The 20,741-nt window shown below is 32.2% G+C and overlaps 1 protein-coding gene across 17 annotated transcripts in view; it reads right to left on the bottom strand.

Annotated features, from left to right (window-relative positions):
* Positions 1-20,741, bottom strand: part of LOC127725278 (perlucin-like protein) — a 216,163-nt gene that overhangs the window by 72,502 nt on the left and 122,920 nt on the right. For 2 of the 17 annotated variants that reach the window (XM_052232163.1, XM_052232167.1), the window contains one exon: positions 18,802-18,894. The exons of 12 other annotated variants lie outside the window; for them this stretch is intronic. In XM_052232163.1, the coding sequence (XP_052088123.1) occupies positions 18,887-18,894 (8 nt within the window). In that variant the 3' untranslated portion in view covers positions 18,802-18,886. Of the gene's footprint in view, positions 1-6,918; positions 6,956-10,492; positions 10,514-10,780; positions 10,853-18,801; positions 18,895-20,741 lie in introns of those variants that run through there. 3 more of the 17 variants (XM_052232161.1, XR_007992902.1, XR_007992901.1) reach the window with 3 other exon arrangements.

The following is a 20,741-nucleotide window of genomic DNA, read 5'->3' on the forward strand; positions in this document are numbered from 1 at the left end:
CTAAGCTAGTTTCCGGCAGCACATTTTTACCCTGTTTGTTCCGCTTTTTTATTTCCTTGTTCAAGTTAGTGTTCATCCTGTTTGCAGCTGCATTGTGTATGTTTTTATTAGTTGTATGTTTTAGTTTTACGAAATATGATCTATATATGGAGAGACTTGTGTGCACGTAAAACTGGTTTGACTCCACCATAGTTTGTGCCTGTACCAAGTCAGGCTATCTGGACTATGTTCCATATTCAATATCTCAAACTTATGGATTGTTTTTAAAAGGGAACAAATGACACTATTGAATTGGAAGAGCGATAACATATCATTTCATGCTCGACCATTTTTGTACACTGCATCCGTCTCCCTTTTTCAATTTATTTCCTTTTGAATGATAACGTATCGTGTACGTCGTCAGTAAAAGTAAGAACTCTTTTTCATTTTTTTATTTATTCAGAAGTTCACTGTCGACATGACATGAAATACTCAATAATATCAGTAGAATTGTTAAAACATTTTCTCAAGAGACAAAATGTTTAAACAAGCTCCCGAAGGCCTCATTTGTATTCATGTGATCTCCACCTTTAAAAGAAGATCTATAATGTTTTTTTCAAATTTCGAACACAGGAACTTATGTTCATGCAATATAAAAGAAAGCAACTCAATATTTTCTGCAGTGTACTCCAAGAAATATCGCAAAGGTAAGATATTTCATGTAAGAAATCTAAGTTTTGAGTTAAGAATGAATTCTGATCATACTTATTATCACTAAGAGCTCATTTGTTTGTTTGTTGTAAATGGTTTGACCTATCTAATGTTAACGATGTTCTGGACGTTGGCCTTCAGTTTTTAAAGATGCCAACAGAGAATCAGTTTATCACGCATTTAATTGTTTTCCTTTTTTCATTTTACATATCAGCTGTTGAGACCAACAGGATTGTATGGAATCACGCTTTCTAAATGATTGATTGATTTATTGGTTATCGCTGAAAGTGTTGTCATTGCAATGTGCCTATTGGTGGAAAGAGTAGTAATGACAGGTTGTTCTTCGATAACATTGCTGGTGGACTGCTAGTCAGTGCTCCTCTACTGACTTGATTTTCAACATACCTTTTATAAAAGAAGGGCAAAAGATACGAAAGGGATATTAAAACTCATAAGTTGAAAACGAACTGACAATGCCATGGCAAAAAACGAAAAAGAAACAAAAGACAAACGTTATTCAAAACACAACATAGAAAACTGAAGACTGAGCAACACGAAGCCCACTAAAAACCGAAGGTGATCTCAGTTGCTCAAATAAGTGAGGCAGATCTGGCTCAACATGTGGCAACTGCCGTAATGCTCATGTAAGTACAAACTCGGTTAAAGTCTAATTCGGTAGGTCGCATATCAGGAAAAGAGGACGGGATTGTGGTTACAATAATTGGAACATATCTGTCGTCATCTATGAAACAGATATTCCATAATGTTCAACCAACTCGTTATGACGTCCGTAGAATTTACAAAGGGACTTTTCATATTTTTTTCTTTGAAAGATTTAGAAATTATCATGAACTAAGGTTCAAACTGCCCCGTGCAAAAACAAAAATAGTTTCGGAGAACATCTTTAGTCATAAACATGTAGCGCCTCAAGTATTCATGTGTAATTATACACCCCTGGCTTTCAAATTGCTGGTTTGAGAGTTCCTACTGAAGGTTAATGTAGAAAAGCGCCTCTAAAAATAAAGTGTCATTTTCATTTTAGCAGAGGCAGATATGTCAAAAGGTGAACAAAAATATATAATTGAAACTTTTATAACAAACTTTCACTTCATTTAATAACGTTGTCCTGTAGTCATATATTAGACTTTTTTCATTGTAATGTTGGACCATGTTAATTATATATATGTATTACCCACATTAATAAGATCTAAAACGTTAAGATCACAATATATCACTTGAATAATTATTTCGAGCCATACTGATCTCTTCTCGATAAGCTGGAACCGCTTATATACATGAGAAGTTTGGATTTATCTAGACTAACCGAAAGCTAACTAAGGAAATTGAAAAAAACTGAATAAGGAATTTCCAAAATTAGATACTGTACAGTAGATCAAAAAACTTTTTGAAAGACGTAAATGTTTGCTTCAGTTTACGCCATATTGATTTTGGTAAAACAAAAGCTCTGTTAAATTTATATAGCATATGAGATATATTTGTGTTAATTAATCAAATCATTATTTCTTAAATTCTGCCAATATCCGATGGCATACATTGTATTACATGCTGCTTAAAAAGGGGCTGTTGAAATGTCTTGATGGTAGGGTTGAAGTAATGTTTTTAGGATTAAACTAACACCATCTTGGTTTGTTTTATTGATATGCTAAAAATCATCACCAATAGTGTTATCTTTATTGCGTTATATGTTAACATTGACGTATTCTTGACTTCTATTTCAGCATATCGACATGTATTATCGATATATTCTTCCCGAATCCCTCGAAATGATGACCAAAAAGATCCTTTTACTTGTTGCTGTATAAGTTTCTAATGGTATGGTAGTATTGTAAAAATGTAAACTACCGAGCGGAATAGTAGAAAAGGCTGCAAATTAACAAAGAGTTCTAAATAAAATAATTTATTATGCAGGAATATTAATTTCAATACGTTCAGATACAACTAATTCACACAATTTAAATCAAGTCAAAGAACCTGCATAATGTCAGTGTTTAGACAAAAATAACGAATATCAATAAATATATGTATCGAACAATTCCAAATTTAGGCCAGGGTTGGGCTAAAAATGTTTCACGACAAAAACACCACCGTCAAGTACAATATGTAACAGAATTCACCGTCTTTTTACACAAATAATACATGAAGATGTGTAATTAAATGCTAAAATAGCTTAACTTAACTTCTTACATAAATTCACAAAGCCAAACGTGAAATGAATAGGTCAGGAGAACGAAAAGCAGCCGTTCTCTTGGACAGTTAAATTTCAACTTACCAAGTTGTTTACGTTGGAAACCAAGATGTCATTATCACGGAATATTTCCCGTAATTACTTACATTACGCGGATCTCGTGTACGCGATCATTACACTGAAAGTAATTACGTTGGAAACCAAGATGTCATTATCACGGAGTATTTCCAGTAATTACTTACATTTCGCGGATCTCGTTTACGTGATCATTACACTGAAAGTAATTACGTTGGAAACCAAGATGTCATTATCACGGAATATTTCCCGTAATTACTTACATTTCGCGGATCTCGTGTACGCGATCATTACAATGACAAATATGCATGACCATAAAGTATATACAATAAATAGTTTTATTCCATAATAACAATATTTCAATAAGCACACCCGGAATTAAATCCCGTATTTCAGAAATAACTTCTTTGTTGTGATAAGAACGACAACTCTTGCACAAAACATGGAACTACGGTTTGGCGGAAAATGTGTCAACACAGTAAATTCTACTGAAAACGTTGATTAATAAATGAAATGAGACTAAAATGTGCTTTATCAGGTCTGTCATACCATTACACAAATTGGGCAAACTTAAATAATATGAATGGAATGATATTTCATAAGAAATCATCATTAAAGATCGAGATTTGTCCAAATACCATTTCAGTTTCACAACAGTAGATACCACGTGGTTATCATCGACCAATTGAACTGCTATAACGGTTCTACTATCTATGATTGCCTTTTACGACACATTGACAATGCTTTTCAGTACGTTATGGTCCATTGTTGGATATTTTTTGTGGTTTTGTCCTACAGCAACGCTTATAGCTTATAGCTGATATAAAAGTTTGACATTATATATATATTTATCGTTAATATATATTTTTGTTAAATTTCATTTTCAGACAAGTTCGCCGGACGCATAAAATTTATAAAGTGTTATTTTTATTTTTCAAACATGAACAGAAATCAAATGGGCCAATATGATCAAATATTTATTTTCAACCCTGATATTTATAAAGAAACATTAAATTCATTATTTGTTCAAATGCAATGACATAACGATTTTCTTCCTAGAAATACAATGTATATCGATTGAAATGAATAAAACCCCCGAAAAATCCAACTAAATGGGTCAAAATGATACATTAAATTGATAAAAAAAATAAAACAGTGGACCAAGTTTGACCCTGGAGAATGTAACATGGAAATTCGGATTGGCCGTAGCTAGATGTAGCTTGGGATTAGATTTAAATTAAATTTTTTTTTTATTAAACTGAGGTTTTTAAAATCATTTGTTTAGAAAAAAGAGAAGGGAAAGACACCCAAATGACAATCAAAAGCATTAGTCAAAAATAAGCAGATCTTCAAAGTGACAATAAGTGTAGTTTTGCGAAACTTTTAACATGTATAACAATTACAAGCTAGACAGGTCAAAGCATTTGCAAACAGGATAACTTTGTACATATGGCTATATAAAAACAGTTGACGAGATATCGAATTAAACGAAGGAAACGTCTCCATATCTATATTGATTATACAATGCACTATAACGCATCCCGTCATCCTTCCAAATGAGACTTTAATTGTCATACGATCGGCGACACTAATGAAACTAGTTTTTAGGTCAAACTTCCCAAATGTATCATGATGCAGAGTTATAAAGTTTCCATGTACCTATGGGTAGTCAATTGGAAGGAGAGAATCCAGCGGATAAACACCCCATCCTCCTTTATAGTCGAAAATTGCGTGCTTTCTGTACAATATTGATACGGAGGTATCACTAGTGAACTAGGAATTGCTAACCCTGCAAAGCATATAATTTTTCCCGATCGATGTTTTGTAAATTCATGTTGTTCAGGAATAATTTTATTAATGTATTGTTTTGTGGAATGTCATTTTTCCGTTTGTCTATTTTATTTTACATTGACCATGATATATATATTGTTTGTCTTTCACCAACTTCTGGTTTTGTTGACTATGTGATTTCTAACTTTGTGGTGAAGATTCGGTCAACCAGGATAAGTGACAATTTAATCTCGCAATACTATTTTTCCTTGCTACATGTGCAAATATATGTCCTTATTCTGAAGCCATGTCAGTAGTTGAAGTTGGGTCCTTTTATAGATTTAGTGTTAGTCTCCGATCATTCTATCGTATTTGTTATTTTTAAACGTATTATTCCTCTTCGTTGTATAACGTAACCGTTGTTAATTGCTTGTTTTCGTTTTAAGCTGAGCAAAAAAAATTAAAACATGAGGAAAATACCAAGAGTGCATTAAAAACTCACAATTCGAAGACAAAACTAACAACCCCATGGTAAAATACAAAAGATAATGAAGAAAACAAGCAAATACACAAAACACTTAAAAAAATCTAAAGACTAAGCAACACGAACCCAACCAAATATTGGGGTGACCTTAGGTGTTCCTGAAGGGTGAGCAGATCCTACTACACTAGTGTCAACCGTAATGTTGCTCATGCATGGTAAGTAAACATTCTGTGATGTAACAATCGAATAAATGGGGTCAAATTTATGGCAGACATAGTGTCTGTATGTAAATATCTGTCATCCAGGATGTTCATGAAATTACCTTAAAAAATAAATTAATGAAATCATTGGTACCAGAACAAAACCAAAAGAGCCGAGGACATGAGGCAGCAACCCAACGACAGAAATAACCAAAAGACATCAAGAAGGCTTTATGAATTGAGGTCCTCAATGCTCTACGATTTACTATTTGAATTGGTCTTTGTATTTTAATCGAGTGTGTCTGGCGTACCACATTATATTTTTTGTTTTTGTAGACATTGAACGACAATATGTCGTGGTCTTAATCGTCCCGAGATGAATTTTAAATATTCACTCCTTTATAATCATAGAATGACAATGTATACTGATATATACGACTACGAATGCTTTGTATATTTTATTTCAATAAAACAGGGTTGGGCACCTGCAAACATGTTGGACCCCGCCACATTTTCTATGTGTCTGTCCCAGGTCAGGGCCCTGTAATTCAGTGGTTGTCGTTTATTATTGTATATCATATTTTTTTTCTTTATTGTTTTGTACATAAATCAGTTCGTTAGTTTTCTCGTTTTTATTGTTTTACATTGTCATTTCGGAGCCTCGGACAGCTTGCTATGCTGTTTGGATTTGCTCAGTGCTGGAAGCATTACAGTGACCTATAGTTGCTAACTTCTAGTCATTTAGTTTATGATGGAAAGTTGTCTTATTGGTACTCATCACACATGTTCTTGTTTTATATTACGTGTACAGCAACCCATAGAGTTTAATAAAAACCACACACGTAACAAAACAAAAAAACAAAAACAAAACACAAATGAAAAGTAAAAGAGTTCACCATATTGTTTTTTATCAAAAGACAAGACTAAGTTTCTACACAACTTCCTTTATAAAAAAGAAGCTATGCTATATTCAAGACAAAAAGGAAATTGGAAACTCTCAACCTAGTGTTTAATACACCAACCATCCTTCTATTTATTCTCAATGGGTATATAACAAAAGGTAGATAGCAGAATTACATGTACATTAATCTCTATGGAAGGGTTTGACGTTTTTGTCATTTTTGTCTTTGGCGATAGTTGTTCCATCGATAATTATACCGCATCTATTCATTTAAATTTCTAATATCGACTTTAAAACAGATGTTAAAAAAGAAAACAAGTAAAAAGATACTTAAAAGGGGTAATGAATGATTGCAATAACTGAAATCAAGCTCAGAGTACTGCATATGGCGTTCATGCAGTCTTAAGATCAAGTATACCAAAACGAAACATGTGTCAAGAATTATTTCAAAACTGTCAAATAATTAACTAAACATTCCCGTTTTGTTTGATATTGCAATGTATATACTCAAATAAGAGCTGCAAAAAGAAGACTATATTTTTTATTCTCATCTTATCCAACATTTATAGCAGTGTCCTTTTATGTTGTCTCTGTTCTAGTGTTTTCTCTTCGGTGGATCATTTAAAAACCTGAAAAGGAAACAACATCGAAATATTAAGTTTTATTCATTTTAAATTTATTATACCAAATAAAGTTTAAAACGAACTTAGTTAGGAATTCAAAAGTAATGTGAATAGTGCAAAAATTGGAAAATACATACAGGAATTATGAAAAATAAATTTGACATAATAAGAAGTGATTTCACTAGCAACTAAAATAAGGGTATCATCAGCCCAGTAGTCATTACTTCGGTACTGACATGATTTATAAAAAACTTTCTAAAATTTGTCCGTTAATACAATTTGAAATTATTAGAAACTAAGGTTTCAAATCCCCTAGGCAAAGTTGATCTTAGATGGATTTTGGTTATTATTTTAAGTCCTTTTTAGTAATATAGCTCTTCAACTGTTTCGGTTCTTATACATACTTGGCATTCAAATATTCGGGTTTGAGCGTTCCTGATGAAGGTAAATCCAGAAAAGCGCTTCGGACGCATGAAATTTATAAAGTGTTGTTTTCATTTTTTATGGTTTGGCTTTCAACATGGCCAACAATGAGTAAATATCCATATTGTAGGCAAAGCTGTTCAAAAGTCATCAATCGATAAAGCGAAAACATACGGGTCACAAACCAAAACCGAGAGAAACACATCAACTATACCAAGTCACTTTTAAAAAAAAGTTCATTGTCAAAGACCTTTACATTTACGTCTGAACTGGAATTTTTAATCTTTTTTTTCACTTTATGTTAATCAATTATGAAATGAGTATTGGGATGTTTCATGTCATTAGCAATAGGTGGAAACACAAACAGTTTTTTTTTCATCTTATTTGTCTTTTCTCTTGATCATAGTGTTGTTGAAGAACAATACATAGACAATAACAAAAAATGACACACAATTCAGCTAAGGAAAAATTAAACAAGTATTAACACATTAAAATACATTTATTGGTAACGGCTATCGTGTCCATACTTATGTCACTACACAAGGTCGTGATTTTCTCAAACTGTTTATGACGTCTTTTTGTGAACTAATTGATATTTTAGTCTGGGAAACATAATTTATTCATTAACTGTAATTGGTTTTGAACTAGCTTTCAGTAATTGCCTTAGATCCCTTAAATCGGTGCTTTTTGTCTTCTGTCATTTTGTTAGTTGTATAAAAAAAACGTGAAATGATTTCAAAAATATGTAATTTAAGTCCTTTCCTCTTATTAACACGATTACGTATAGACCATCATGTATGAGTAGTACACAAAAGAAAAGGCATAAAATTGATCGTTGAATACATTCAAAAGACAAATTTTCTCAAAACATATCTTACAGAAATTGCTTTCACAGGTGTAGTTTGTCTTGGCATGACAATCGGTATCATACCAGTCTGTTCTTCCACTATGTAAAATCACACAATAACTGCTAGTGCCCTTGGAACCGTAACCAGAAATCCATGCTGTAAACCCAATTTTCGACTGATCATACGTCCAGCGCCATTCTCCTTCTTTAAGATCTATCAGTCCAATCCAATAATAAAAGCCTGCAAATTAAAATGTAGCATATTCAATTGTTTCAATTCTAAATGTTAGCACTTAGTTCCGATTTTACTATGATAATTAAGACGGCGGACAAAGTTGTTGCTAAGGACAAGAAAATATCAGCTATCACGTTCTGTCCAGGTTGCAGGAAATTATTTTGTATATTAAATTGAGTAGTAGCATAACTATTGTGGATGTTAGCAGTATCGTTTGTTGTTATAATAAACAGTGAAATATACTGCATTCTTATAATCAATCTGTATTGCAACGATTCAAGGTAGAAAACGTTTGGTAACATTATATGAAAATATAAATAATAAAAAAATGAAAGGAAATAAGTGTAGGTATTCTAACTATGAATCGGAATAAATTTATATTGCACCAATACACGATTTGTTTAATATATTGGTCTCAAGGAGTTCCGTGTCATCCTGAGAACAAAATACTTTCTCTAATTTGTGAACAGATCTGTTTTTAAAAGCATATAATTCAGCTACTAAGCGCGGAATATCTGCTCTGAATGTCTTATCTCTTTATGAACATAAAAAGTTGTTTGTTTAGTTTACAAAATTAAAATATAAACAACATTATCCAGACCGACGGCAATTAAAATAAGTAAAGTCTTTGGTCGTTTCAAGTATTGCTATATATATGCGAACGGTCTTTTTAATGTATTCACATTTTATAAATATATAGAAATAAAGGAAATGTGGGGTAAATTGGGTCAATGAGTTAGCAACTCAACGACACAAAAAGACATTAAAATATATAGGAATTGCGTGAATTTTGAATTAACATAAAATAAATTATTTCTGCAAGAATTATATTTTGCTGCTTGTTAATTGACTTATAAATATTCCGGTTAAAATTCAATACATGCAAATTTTTAAGTGTCATATATGCCCTCTTAATCCACACAATCTAGTTTTATTAATATATTATAAGTTTGTGAAATGAATCATTTATAAACAAATATACATACTTATTTTTGAGACGTTACTATGGATAAATAACCTTTATCTTTGCATATGATATATCTCGGAGGTTAAATGATCTAACGTACATATCGGTTGATTCGCATCAAACGAAAAAAAAAAATTCTGACAGTAACCTTATAAAATAGTTTTACTGCAACATAAAATTTAACAAAATAGCTTATAAATTGTTACAAAAATATATTTATCCTCCATATATGAACATCTATTGTAGCAGATGATGTAAATGCACAAATATCACTTTAACTTTATTTCTATAGTATAAAAATATATTTATGAATCATCTGACAACCATTTATCATAAGTTTTGTTTTCATTTGCAAACAATAAAAAAAAAAACGTTTTAATTTTGTTGTCAGTAAACATGGTAAAATGATTAGATAAGGAATTTCAAAAAGCATTACATAAACATGATAAATGTCTTAAAGATATGTTAAAAAAATCAAAAGACAAACACATGCATCTTAAGACTGAGAAATACAATCTCTGACAAAAAAATGAAGCAGAAGGGCAATCATACTGCAGTAATTGTGTTGTTCTTAACAGCTTAAAATTCCGACGAAAAGACGCATTCCATTGAAAATCATAATCAATACAAGGAGGACGGATTAATTGCTTCGACAAATTGAACATGTGCGTTAGAAGCTATTACAACATGTATATTAAATAACCAAGTAACGATTGTGTCCTTGAAATATTAAAAGAGATGTCATCAGCAAACGTTTAGTTAAAACATGGTTTATCATTTAAAAGGACAAACACTTCGCCATTGCGACTATTGGTTCAGTGGCTTATTTGGAAACAGGGATCCTTTAATCTTGAATATCTAATCGCTGTGGAGTGAATATATTGGAAATTACCGTCAATGGTAAATTGCAGGACATAAACAATTGGTATACTAATATTGTATATATATGTTACAATACCTGAAAGCTAGAGGCTTCCAATTATGACACCAGGAAAAATACTCATTTTTATTTGCTCTATTTGCCTCAATGTTGCTGTTTTCTCCTTTGTCATCAATTTTTACAATATATCCTCCTATTTCTCTACATTTCCTCTGTTCAAGAAAAAATGTTGTTATTTAAATAAATATTGATTAAGGAATTAAAAAAATTATAAGCATTGAAATGTATATTAATCTTTTTTTGTAAAAACAGTATACACTGCTTTGTTTTAATCATTAAGTTTATATCGATTGTCCTTTGAAGAGGGATGGACGAAACCTCAACCTATAATATGGAATTCCCAAATAGAATAAAGCATTTAACTGTTCGCTGTTTTATGACAAATAACGGATATTTGTAGTTATGATATCAACTCCATTCAGCCTTAAACCAGTCTGCTGTGTCGGAACTGTAATAGTAACAGTGGCCGTTATATTTGTGCCATTTTGTTTCTGAAATGAATATAAACATGTATCGGCTTCATTTAATGTAATGGTTTAAAATATGAACAATAGCAATTTGGTTATAGATCCATAACATTAACTAAAGATTCAAACTTAATATGTAAAAATCACAGATATCAATGGGAGAGGAAACAAACAACACCATGAGTTCTAAAAAGACTGACAAACTAATTATTAAGTCATTTTCAGTCTCTCGGTCAATTATCCACTGCGGTAAAGTCAGTAATGTTCAGATAATAAGCTTTGCAAGAAAAAACAAATCTTTTGTTGCAAGCACTTTAACTTTCAACTTTGAGACATCAGCTTTTCTAGTATATACTTACTACGAAAACTTTTCCAAGGACTTTAAAATCTGTGTCAAGTTTCTTTATCTTTTGTCTCATCGTGTTAAGAGTTTCTTTAAACATGTCTAGTGTCTTTTTATTGTCGTTTTCAAGTTTGTTGAGAAGTTTTCCAATATTTTCCTGCACATATGTCAAGGCTTGTCTTGATTAATCAAAATCATCCTTAGACTCATAAGAAAGACAAGTTCGACCAAATGCGTGGTTGACAACGACCACCAGCAAAGTAAACTGAACTACGAACAACATATTGTGAAACAAACTACAAACAAAACATAATCATTAAAGTATATGCATTGATAATAATTTATTTATTCATGTATGCTGGTGTTATTACAGGCTTTGAAAGTCTGTACATATTTTAGAAGGAATGTCGCGTAGCTTGCTTTGTTTTCCTGTTATACTATCAACTTGTGTAGGAAGAATTGGCCATTTATATAACACATATAGTTTGAACATATTTTATTTACCCCATGTAAAATAAATTGGAATTAAGTAAATTATACTGGTAAAGTCCGCTCAGAATTAAGGTATACACGGCACATAACACTACAATGTTATTAAAAAAATAATATGAGCACGAACTATTTTGAAATATAAAATACTTTACGAGTCTACATGTAGCTATTGAAAACGGGAGACACGTATACAAAAGATATATGAGGAAAAATGAAAATATAATAAAAAACAAAATATCATCATACATCACTGTATCGTTCATGTTAGTCTCGTAGTAATACAAACATGCATATCAGGAGATGTGGTATATGCGTCATTCTAATGCAACATCGTTTGTAACGTTCATTTTTATTGAATAACGTCATCAATTTTCATGGCATCAATTTATAATTGATGCTATGAAAACGTACGCGCAAGCGAAGACGACGTATGACAGATTTTAAATGTGTGGTTTTACGTCAGTCAGTTGCAGTAGAATGGAGATATCAATTTTGTATTTTAAGCTCCAACGACATCAACAGGTGATTTGATAGTCGCAAATACCTGTTTACTGGCTCCGTTAACACGTCGCTAGTTAAATTAATTTGCTACCATCAAATCACCAGTGGAGGCCGTCGGAGCTTAAGATACAATACAGTTATCTCCTAAATCAAACAGCTACTCAACATCACAAATAACCAAAAGGCATTTAGATGGCAACATACAATCAGGTGTGAATATGATATACCGTGATCTTAATCTTCCCAAATCTATAACGTTGTGAATACATTAAGAAAGCCAATCAAAATCGGTCCAACACCATTTCCCTAATTCACCAAACTACAAAGAGACAAATCATGAGCTTCCGGTAGTTGGAGAGGCATATGCATATGTCGCGGTGTTTAACATCACAAACCCCTTCCATAATATTTTCGATCAGTTGACTTACAAAGAGTACGTTAAAAAGCACCGATCTGATTAACATTCAGATCTATTATACCCCGTGTGCCCGTCGAACATAACGAAATCAGAGTATTATATTTTGAATAGGTTTAAAAAAAAAACACATATAAAAAACCAGTAACAGGAAAGCCGTCAACTCTCAAATAACAGCGTAATATACAACAAAAACACCGGGAAAATAATAGTAGTAAGTAACAATATGAAACCGTACCGAAGGATGTTGCAATTCCTGAAAGCAAGCACAAATTACTCAATCTGATGATATAAATAAACTCTTAAAGATACAATGATTGATATTTTGTACGCTAGACGAGCGTTTTGTCTACAAAAAAAGTAAAAATAACCAAAATACCGCAATCGAAAGAAAATTCAAAAAGGAAAGTTCTTTATGAAATGGCAAAATCAAAAGCTCAAACACATCAAACTAACAGAAAACAACTACATAGAATTTTTTATTATATTGACAACAATGTGTGATCAAAACAAACAAACATAATAGGTATTTTATAGTGCATGTGACTTTCTATGTTGTGATGTTACACTATTGTTTCAGATAAGGGTGAAGGTTGTTTCCTATTAAAACGTTTAAACCCGCTGCATTTGTTTGCAACTGTCCTAAGTCAGGAATCTGATGTTCAGTAGTTGTCGTTTGTTGATGTGGTTCATAAGTGTTTCTCGTTTCTCGTTTTTTATATAGATTAGACCGTTGGTTTTCCCGTTTGAATGGTTTTACACTAGTCATTTTTTTGGGGTCCTTTATAGCTTGCTGTTCGGTGTGAGCCAAGGCTCCGTGTTGAAGACCGTACTTTGACCTATAATGGTTTACTTTTACAAATTGTGACTTGGATGGAGAGTTGTCTCATTGGCACTCATACCACATCTTCCTATATCTATATAATAGGTAAAAATGTCAAAAATGGAGAACAGCAGTCAAAATATGTTATAAATCTTAATCACTATAAAAAAATATAATATATATTAATTTTATAGGTATCATGCTTTCATACAGGCAGAGTCTTAAATAGAACAGATTATTGAAATTCAATTAAATGTGCTAAACATGTTATATACTAGAAGAAGTACCTCTAAATAGCCAAGATCCATTGCAGAACATGGATGTTAAAATTGACGCCAAGTGCTTTAAATAAATGAGTACATAAATTATAGATACAGTTTTAACTCTCTCTCTCTCTCTCTCTCTCGTTAAAAATCAAAATCATATTTAACAGCTAGTATCATTTTCATGCAATAGGGACACTGCACTTATCTTAGAAGCATTGCCTTTTCAGAATGTCAAACGAGAAAAATCAACTTTATTCAATAAATACCTTAATAAGATGATGTGATATGATTGCCAATGAGATGACTCTCCACCAGAGACGAAATTACATAGAAGTTAACAGTTATAGATCACCGTTCGACATTTTACAATGAACAAAATCCATACCGCATAGTCAGTTATAAAACAAAAACCAAACATGACAAATGTAAAACAATTCAGATGAGAAAACTAACGGCATGTTTTATATGCAAAACAATGTTAAAAAAAAAACCAAATATGATATACGGCAACAGACGACAACCACTGGATTACAGGCTCCTGACTTGGGGACAGGCACAACCAAATTGTGGCGGGGTTCAACTAGTTTGCTGACGCCAAAACCTTCCCCTAAATGGGATAGTGGTGTAACAGTTCAACATAAGAAAAAACTATAAAAATTGGCTGAAATGGGCTTAACTCATCGAAATATTGCCTTTTCAGAATATCAAACGGGGGAAAGTCTACAGCTATAGAAAACGTGTTAGTATAAGTGAGATTTGAAAACATAAAAAAGGGTTTTTTTCTAGCGTATACTATATTTCTGTTAAAACTTTTTCGTTTTACGCTTTAAGAGAATTGTATTGCAAAACTCTTACCATTTGGTTTCTTTAGGGTAAATCCTCTGATTTCAGAACGTTTTTGAAATATTAACCATATATTTATATAATCATAATCTGCGCATTTCAAAATAAGTACGACAGCTGAGACACGCTATTGTTATCCTTTACAAAGAAGGAATATGTTTGTTTTCGTTTTTTGTATCAAAATATAAAATTTCGTACTTACCTTGTATGATGTTATGAATAAAATTAAAAGGACAAGAATTAGTTATATAGACTTCAAGAAAAGATATGGGTACATATGATATGTTAAACTCTAAATCGTCCCAAGTCTAAAAAGTACAACAACAAAAATACCGAACTCTAAGGAAAATTCAAAACGGAAAGTCCTGTATCAAATGGCAAAATAAAAAGCTCAAACACATCAAACAAACGGAAAACAACTGTTATATTCCTGACTTGGTACAGGCATTTTTTATGTAGTAAATGGTGGATTAAACCCTGGTTTTATAACAAAGTTATGAACAAATTTAACAAACGCTAAAAATATATGCTATCAACACCAAATTCCCAAAATAGAAAAAAAAACCATATTAAGACAAAATTTTTATCGAGGAATGAAATATTAATACATTTTCCATTTTGTTTTCACATTAAACGACTCTTTGTACCCATTAAAAGTATAATATTGTACAGAGTGTTTTGTATCATTTCTAACGAAATATCAAAACTAAGTTGGGATATAAGAATAAGAAGATGTGGTATAATTGCCAATATGACAACTCTCCACATGAAACCAAATGACACAGAAATTAACAACTAAAGGAAACCGTACGGCTTTTGAAAAATGAGCAAAACCATACAGCATAGTCAGACACAATATCCCGATCCGAAAGATGTATTAAAATTGATAAACCTTGGAGAGCGAGTAGACATTGTAGGTTTTGGGAAAGAATGCCTTAATACGTTTCATTTATTTGACCGACCTTGTTTTTTTCGTTTAAATACATTGAAATGAACGAAATCAGAGTTATTTTATATGGGTTATATAGAGAAAACTTAATTTTTCCTTACTGGGGGAACACTAAACTATAGAATTGGTTAAAATTCATTGAGATAATTGCTTTGCATTAATACTGCAGAAATATCAAATGAAAATAGGAGGACACAGGCCTTATTTTCTTGAAAAATCCTTAGAAAACACAGATTGTCCTATCAAATTCAGAATAATTATCTCCGCTTGATGTTAAAAGGATTTGTTTCAGAAAGTTTTAAATACACTTAACCACACTTCATTTTTTGATAGTTTATTCTTTAAATTTCAAGTTTTAGATCTTTTGTTGTATATTAAATGATACTTAGTAAACTTTTTGCAAAACAAAAATTATTTTTGCAACAAGCCAAGAAGGCATGCTCAGAGAAAAAAGACACCCGATCTACCTTAATTAGAAAATAGACCACATGACTGTAGTTCGTCATTAAAGATAATGACAAAGCGGCTTTTGTTTTGTCATAACCTGCTTAGTTCATAACAAAATCCCATATCACAAAGTTATCACCGACATCATGTTTGGCTAGACGTTTTTAATTTTGACCTGAACTAATCAGATCTTTTTTTACGTTGTGTTTATGACTATTTTGTTTGCTGTGAGAGACAAATAGGATCAGTCATAAGTTGGTTTATGAAGCCTTCTCTTTTACATAAAAAAAACAATTATACGGATCATGCGCAATTGAATCTGTTGAATAGATTTATCTTAAGGTATAAGTACATAAATAAATGAATACAAATAGAAATACATCCAACAAAAACACAAAGTGGACGTGGACGGGTACTTGTACATCCCAAAACCAAAAAGACGCTTAGCACAGATCTGAGAGTACTCAAAGTTACTGACAGCTAGTTCAAAGCCAATAACAACTAATAAAAAAAATCATGCATCTAAGACTAAATTATCAATCAATACACATCCAACATCCAATGGATTTAGTGTAAAGACGTCATAAATAGTCAGAGAAAAACATGACCTTGTGCAATGCCAAATACAGGTTTCGACAGATTGTAGAGCCATGAATGTGCATATGTTAATAACAATAATATTTAGTTTGATCTTAATTTACTGATAACACAATCAATATTCATACCAATAAAAACAATATTAAAAGATCTAAAAAAAAAATTGGTACCATCCAAAAATATCAAGAGTGCCGAGAACATGAGACACCAAACCAACGACATAAATAAACAAAAGAAATCAAGAAGGCAATGTGAATTGAGGTCCGCAATGCTCTTCAGGAATATGACAGTCATTTTCCATTCGTTTGAAGTTTTTTAGCTTTCTATTTTGCCATTTGATAAGGAATTTTCATTGGAGTTCGGTATTTTTGTTATTTTACTTTTTTGACTTCGTACTTGATTTTGGCCTTTTCACTATTTTGATTGGAGCGTCACTGATGGGACTTTGGTAGAAGAAACGCGCATCTTGCGTACCAAATTATATCCCTGGTATTTTGTATGTTTTTGTATCGTGTCGAGATGAATCCTAAATATTCACTGCCTATAATAGATATAGGAAGATGTGGTATGAGTGCCAATGAGACAACTCTCCATCCAAGTTACAATTTATAAAAGTAAACCATTATAGGTCAAGGTAAGGCCTTCAACACGAAGCATTGGCTCACACCGAACAGCAAGCTATAAAGGGCCCCAAAAAAATTACTAGTGTAAAACCATTCAAACGGAAAAACCAACAGTCTAATCTATATAAAAACGAGAAACGAGAAACACGTATGAACTACATAAACAGGCGACAACTACTGTAATCAGATTCCTGACTTAGGATAGGTGCAAACATTTGCAGCGGGATTAAACGTTTTAATGGTACCAAACCTTCTCCCTTTTCTGAAACAATAGTATAACATCACAACATAGAAAAACACATACTAGTATATAAGTATAAATTGATTGATTGATGGATTAGTGTGTTAACGCTACTTTCAGCGCTATTTTGCTATTTCGTGGAGGTCAGTTGTTATTGATAGAGGAAGCTGTAGTGCTAGGAGAGAACCATCGACCTTTGGTAGGAAAACTAACAACCCTAGTCAATCAATATTGGAGTCGAGCACACCTGCCAGGTGAAGGATTCGAACGCACAACATCTCTGTTTACAGTCTAGTGATACAGTAGTTCTTAGACCACTCGGCTGCAGAGTCCCACAGTATAAGCATAAAATACGATATATATTATTATATACGACTCCGACATTCATTGCTTTGCATAATTTATTTTATTAAAGACTTTGTTGGGTGCCTGCAAAAACATATTCAACCCCACCACAATGTCTTATTCAATGGTTGTCGTTTGTTTTTGTATATCATATTTGTTTTGTTTTTGTACATAATATAGGCCATTAGTTTTCCATTTGAATTATTTTATATTGTCATTTTGCGGCCTTTTATAGATTGCTTTGAAGTATGAATTTTGCTCATTGTTGAAGGCATTAACGTGTCCTATAGTTGTTAGATTCCACGTTATTTAGTATCTTTTGGGGAGTTGTTTGATTTGTAATCATAACACATCTTCTAAGTTTCATATTACATGTAGCAACCCTTACATTAAAAATAACATACACACACTACAACAAAAACACAAAAGATAATTAAAAAGTAAGAGGTCAAAGTATTATTTTTTGTCAATAGACATAAATAAGTTTCTATACAAGATGTCATGTTCTAAATCGTTCAGAGTCTAGAAAGCTTGTACTTAGTTAACCCTCTTCTTATTTATTCTAAAAAGGTAAATACCAAAAGGTAGATAGCAAAACGTACACATTAAACTCTATTGACGTCGTTTATATCTCTGTCATTTATGTTTTGGCAATAGATGTTCCATCGACAATTTTACCATTTCTCTTTTTAATATTCGAAATATCGACATTACAACAGAGGTTAAAAAAACGAGGTAAATTTCATACATGAACCGTGTATTGCTTTATTTTATGCCATATGTAAAAGTGTGTTAAGAATTTCAAAACAATCAAAAGTAAAATAAAAAATACCGAACTTCAAGGAAAATTCAAAACGGAAAGTCCCTTATCAAATTGAAAAATCAAAAGCCCAAACACATAAAACGAATGAAAAACAACTGTCATATCCCTGACTTAGTACTGGTATTTCCTTAAGTAGAAAATGGTGGAATAAACCTGGTCTTATAGCTAGCTAAATCTAAACAACAGATCAACAAACCATTTCCCGTCGTGATTGATATTCTAGTATATATATTAACATTACAGTTACATAAAGAATGGTCCTAAATAATTTTAGTTCATTTTATTCAACATTTGAAATACAGTTCTTTTATGTTTTCTTCGCTTCGATTTTGTTCTCGTCTATGATTCACTTAAAAACCTGAAAAAGGAAAAATATAAAAAAAACATAGAAATATTAAGAGATAAAACTGAGAATGGCAATGGGGAATATGTCAAAGAGACAACAACCCGACCAAAGAGCACACAACAGCCGAAGGCCACCAATGGGTCTTCAACGCAGCGAGAAAATCCCGCACCCGGAGGTGGTCCTCAGCTGGCCCCTAAATAAAATTGTGTACTAGTTCAGTGAAAATGGACGTCACCCTAAACTCCAAAACATATAAATGAACTAAAATTTAAAACATACAAGACTAACAAAGGCCAGAGGCTCCTGACTTGGGACAGGCGCAAAAATGCGGCGGGGTTAAACATGTTTAGTGAGATCTCAACCCTCCCACTATACCTCTAGCCAATGTAGAATAAATAAACGCATAGCAATACGCACAGTAAAACTCAGTTTAAAAGAAGTCCGAGTCCGATGTCAGAATAGGTAACAAAAGAAACTAAGCAAAATGACAATGATACATACATGAACAAAGGACTACTAGCAGTTACTGACATGCCAGCACCAGACCTCAATTAAACTGATTGAAAGATTATAACTTCATCATATGAAAATCAAGTACAATCCCTCCCGTTAGGGGTTTAGTATCATACCATCATAAAATATATGAGAAGAACATAACCCGTATCGTGCCAACAACTGGTTTTAGAATAAATATGTTTATTTCCAATGCAAAGACCCTATGAGTGAATCAATATTAATACCAAAATATGCAATCCTTAATGACTTGACAACAGTATCGTAACTATATCCTTTCCTAATAAGTCTGTTTAAAGGTTTGGTTAGCTTTTGAGGTGAATGCCGACATTTTTTGTGCTTTGTAAAGAATATTACCATAAAATATTGGATGTGAAATACCTGAACGTATAAGATGTCTGCATGTTGATTTATATTTACGAATGATGTCCTTGTACCGATGATAAAATTTAGTAAATGTTTTGACCAGTTAGTGATATCGAAAACCCTGGTGTGATAATTTTTCAGTAATACAGAGATTTTTTTCGTTGAAATCAAATACGTTGTTACATAATCGAGCGAATCAAACAAGCTGAGATACATAAACACTATAAGATGGCGACAAGGGAACGTCACCATCTGAAAATGGATAAATAACATTAGGAAATGAAAAATCATCTCTTTTACCATAACTTTTGGTATTCAGCTTCCCGTTGAAGATACATATATCAAGATCCAGGAAAGGGCAGTGTTCATTGTTAGTATTAGCTTTATTTAAAGTTAGTTCGGCAGGATAAATCTCTTTAGTGTACATACTGAAGTCGTCATTATTGAGAGCCAATATATCATCTGAATATCTAAAAGTGTTATTAAATTTTTGAATCAGATGTTGTTTCGATGGGTCTTTGCTGGTTTTAGTCATAAATTGTAACTCATAACAATACAGAAACAGATCCGCAATAAGTGGTGCACAGTTAGTCCTCATGGGAATTCCGATAACCTGACGATACACGGAATCTCCATAGCGAACAAAAATGTTATCTAGTAAAAATTCAAGGGCAGTTATAGTATCAAAGCAGGTCCAATTGACATAGTTCTTTTGTTTGTTGTTACTAAAAATTGACCTAAAAGAGTTTGAACATATATATTCGCATTCCGACTTTTTAAATGCCCATTTAATCAGGTGTGTGAATTTTTTCTTAATAAGATTATGAGGCAACGTGGTATATAGGGTAGAATATCAAAATTCGGAACAGATTTGAAATCACCAATATAAGCATGCAATTTTTCATGTACTTCCAACGAATTTTCGACACTCCAAAAGTAATTAATTCCACTATTTCCAAAGGCCTTATTTGAACAATTTA

Source organism: Mytilus californianus, unplaced genomic scaffold (assembly GCF_021869535.1).
Source record: "Mytilus californianus isolate M0D057914Y unplaced genomic scaffold, xbMytCali1.0.p SCAF_15, whole genome shotgun sequence".
NCBI lineage: Eukaryota > Metazoa > Mollusca > Bivalvia > Mytilida > Mytilidae > Mytilus > Mytilus californianus.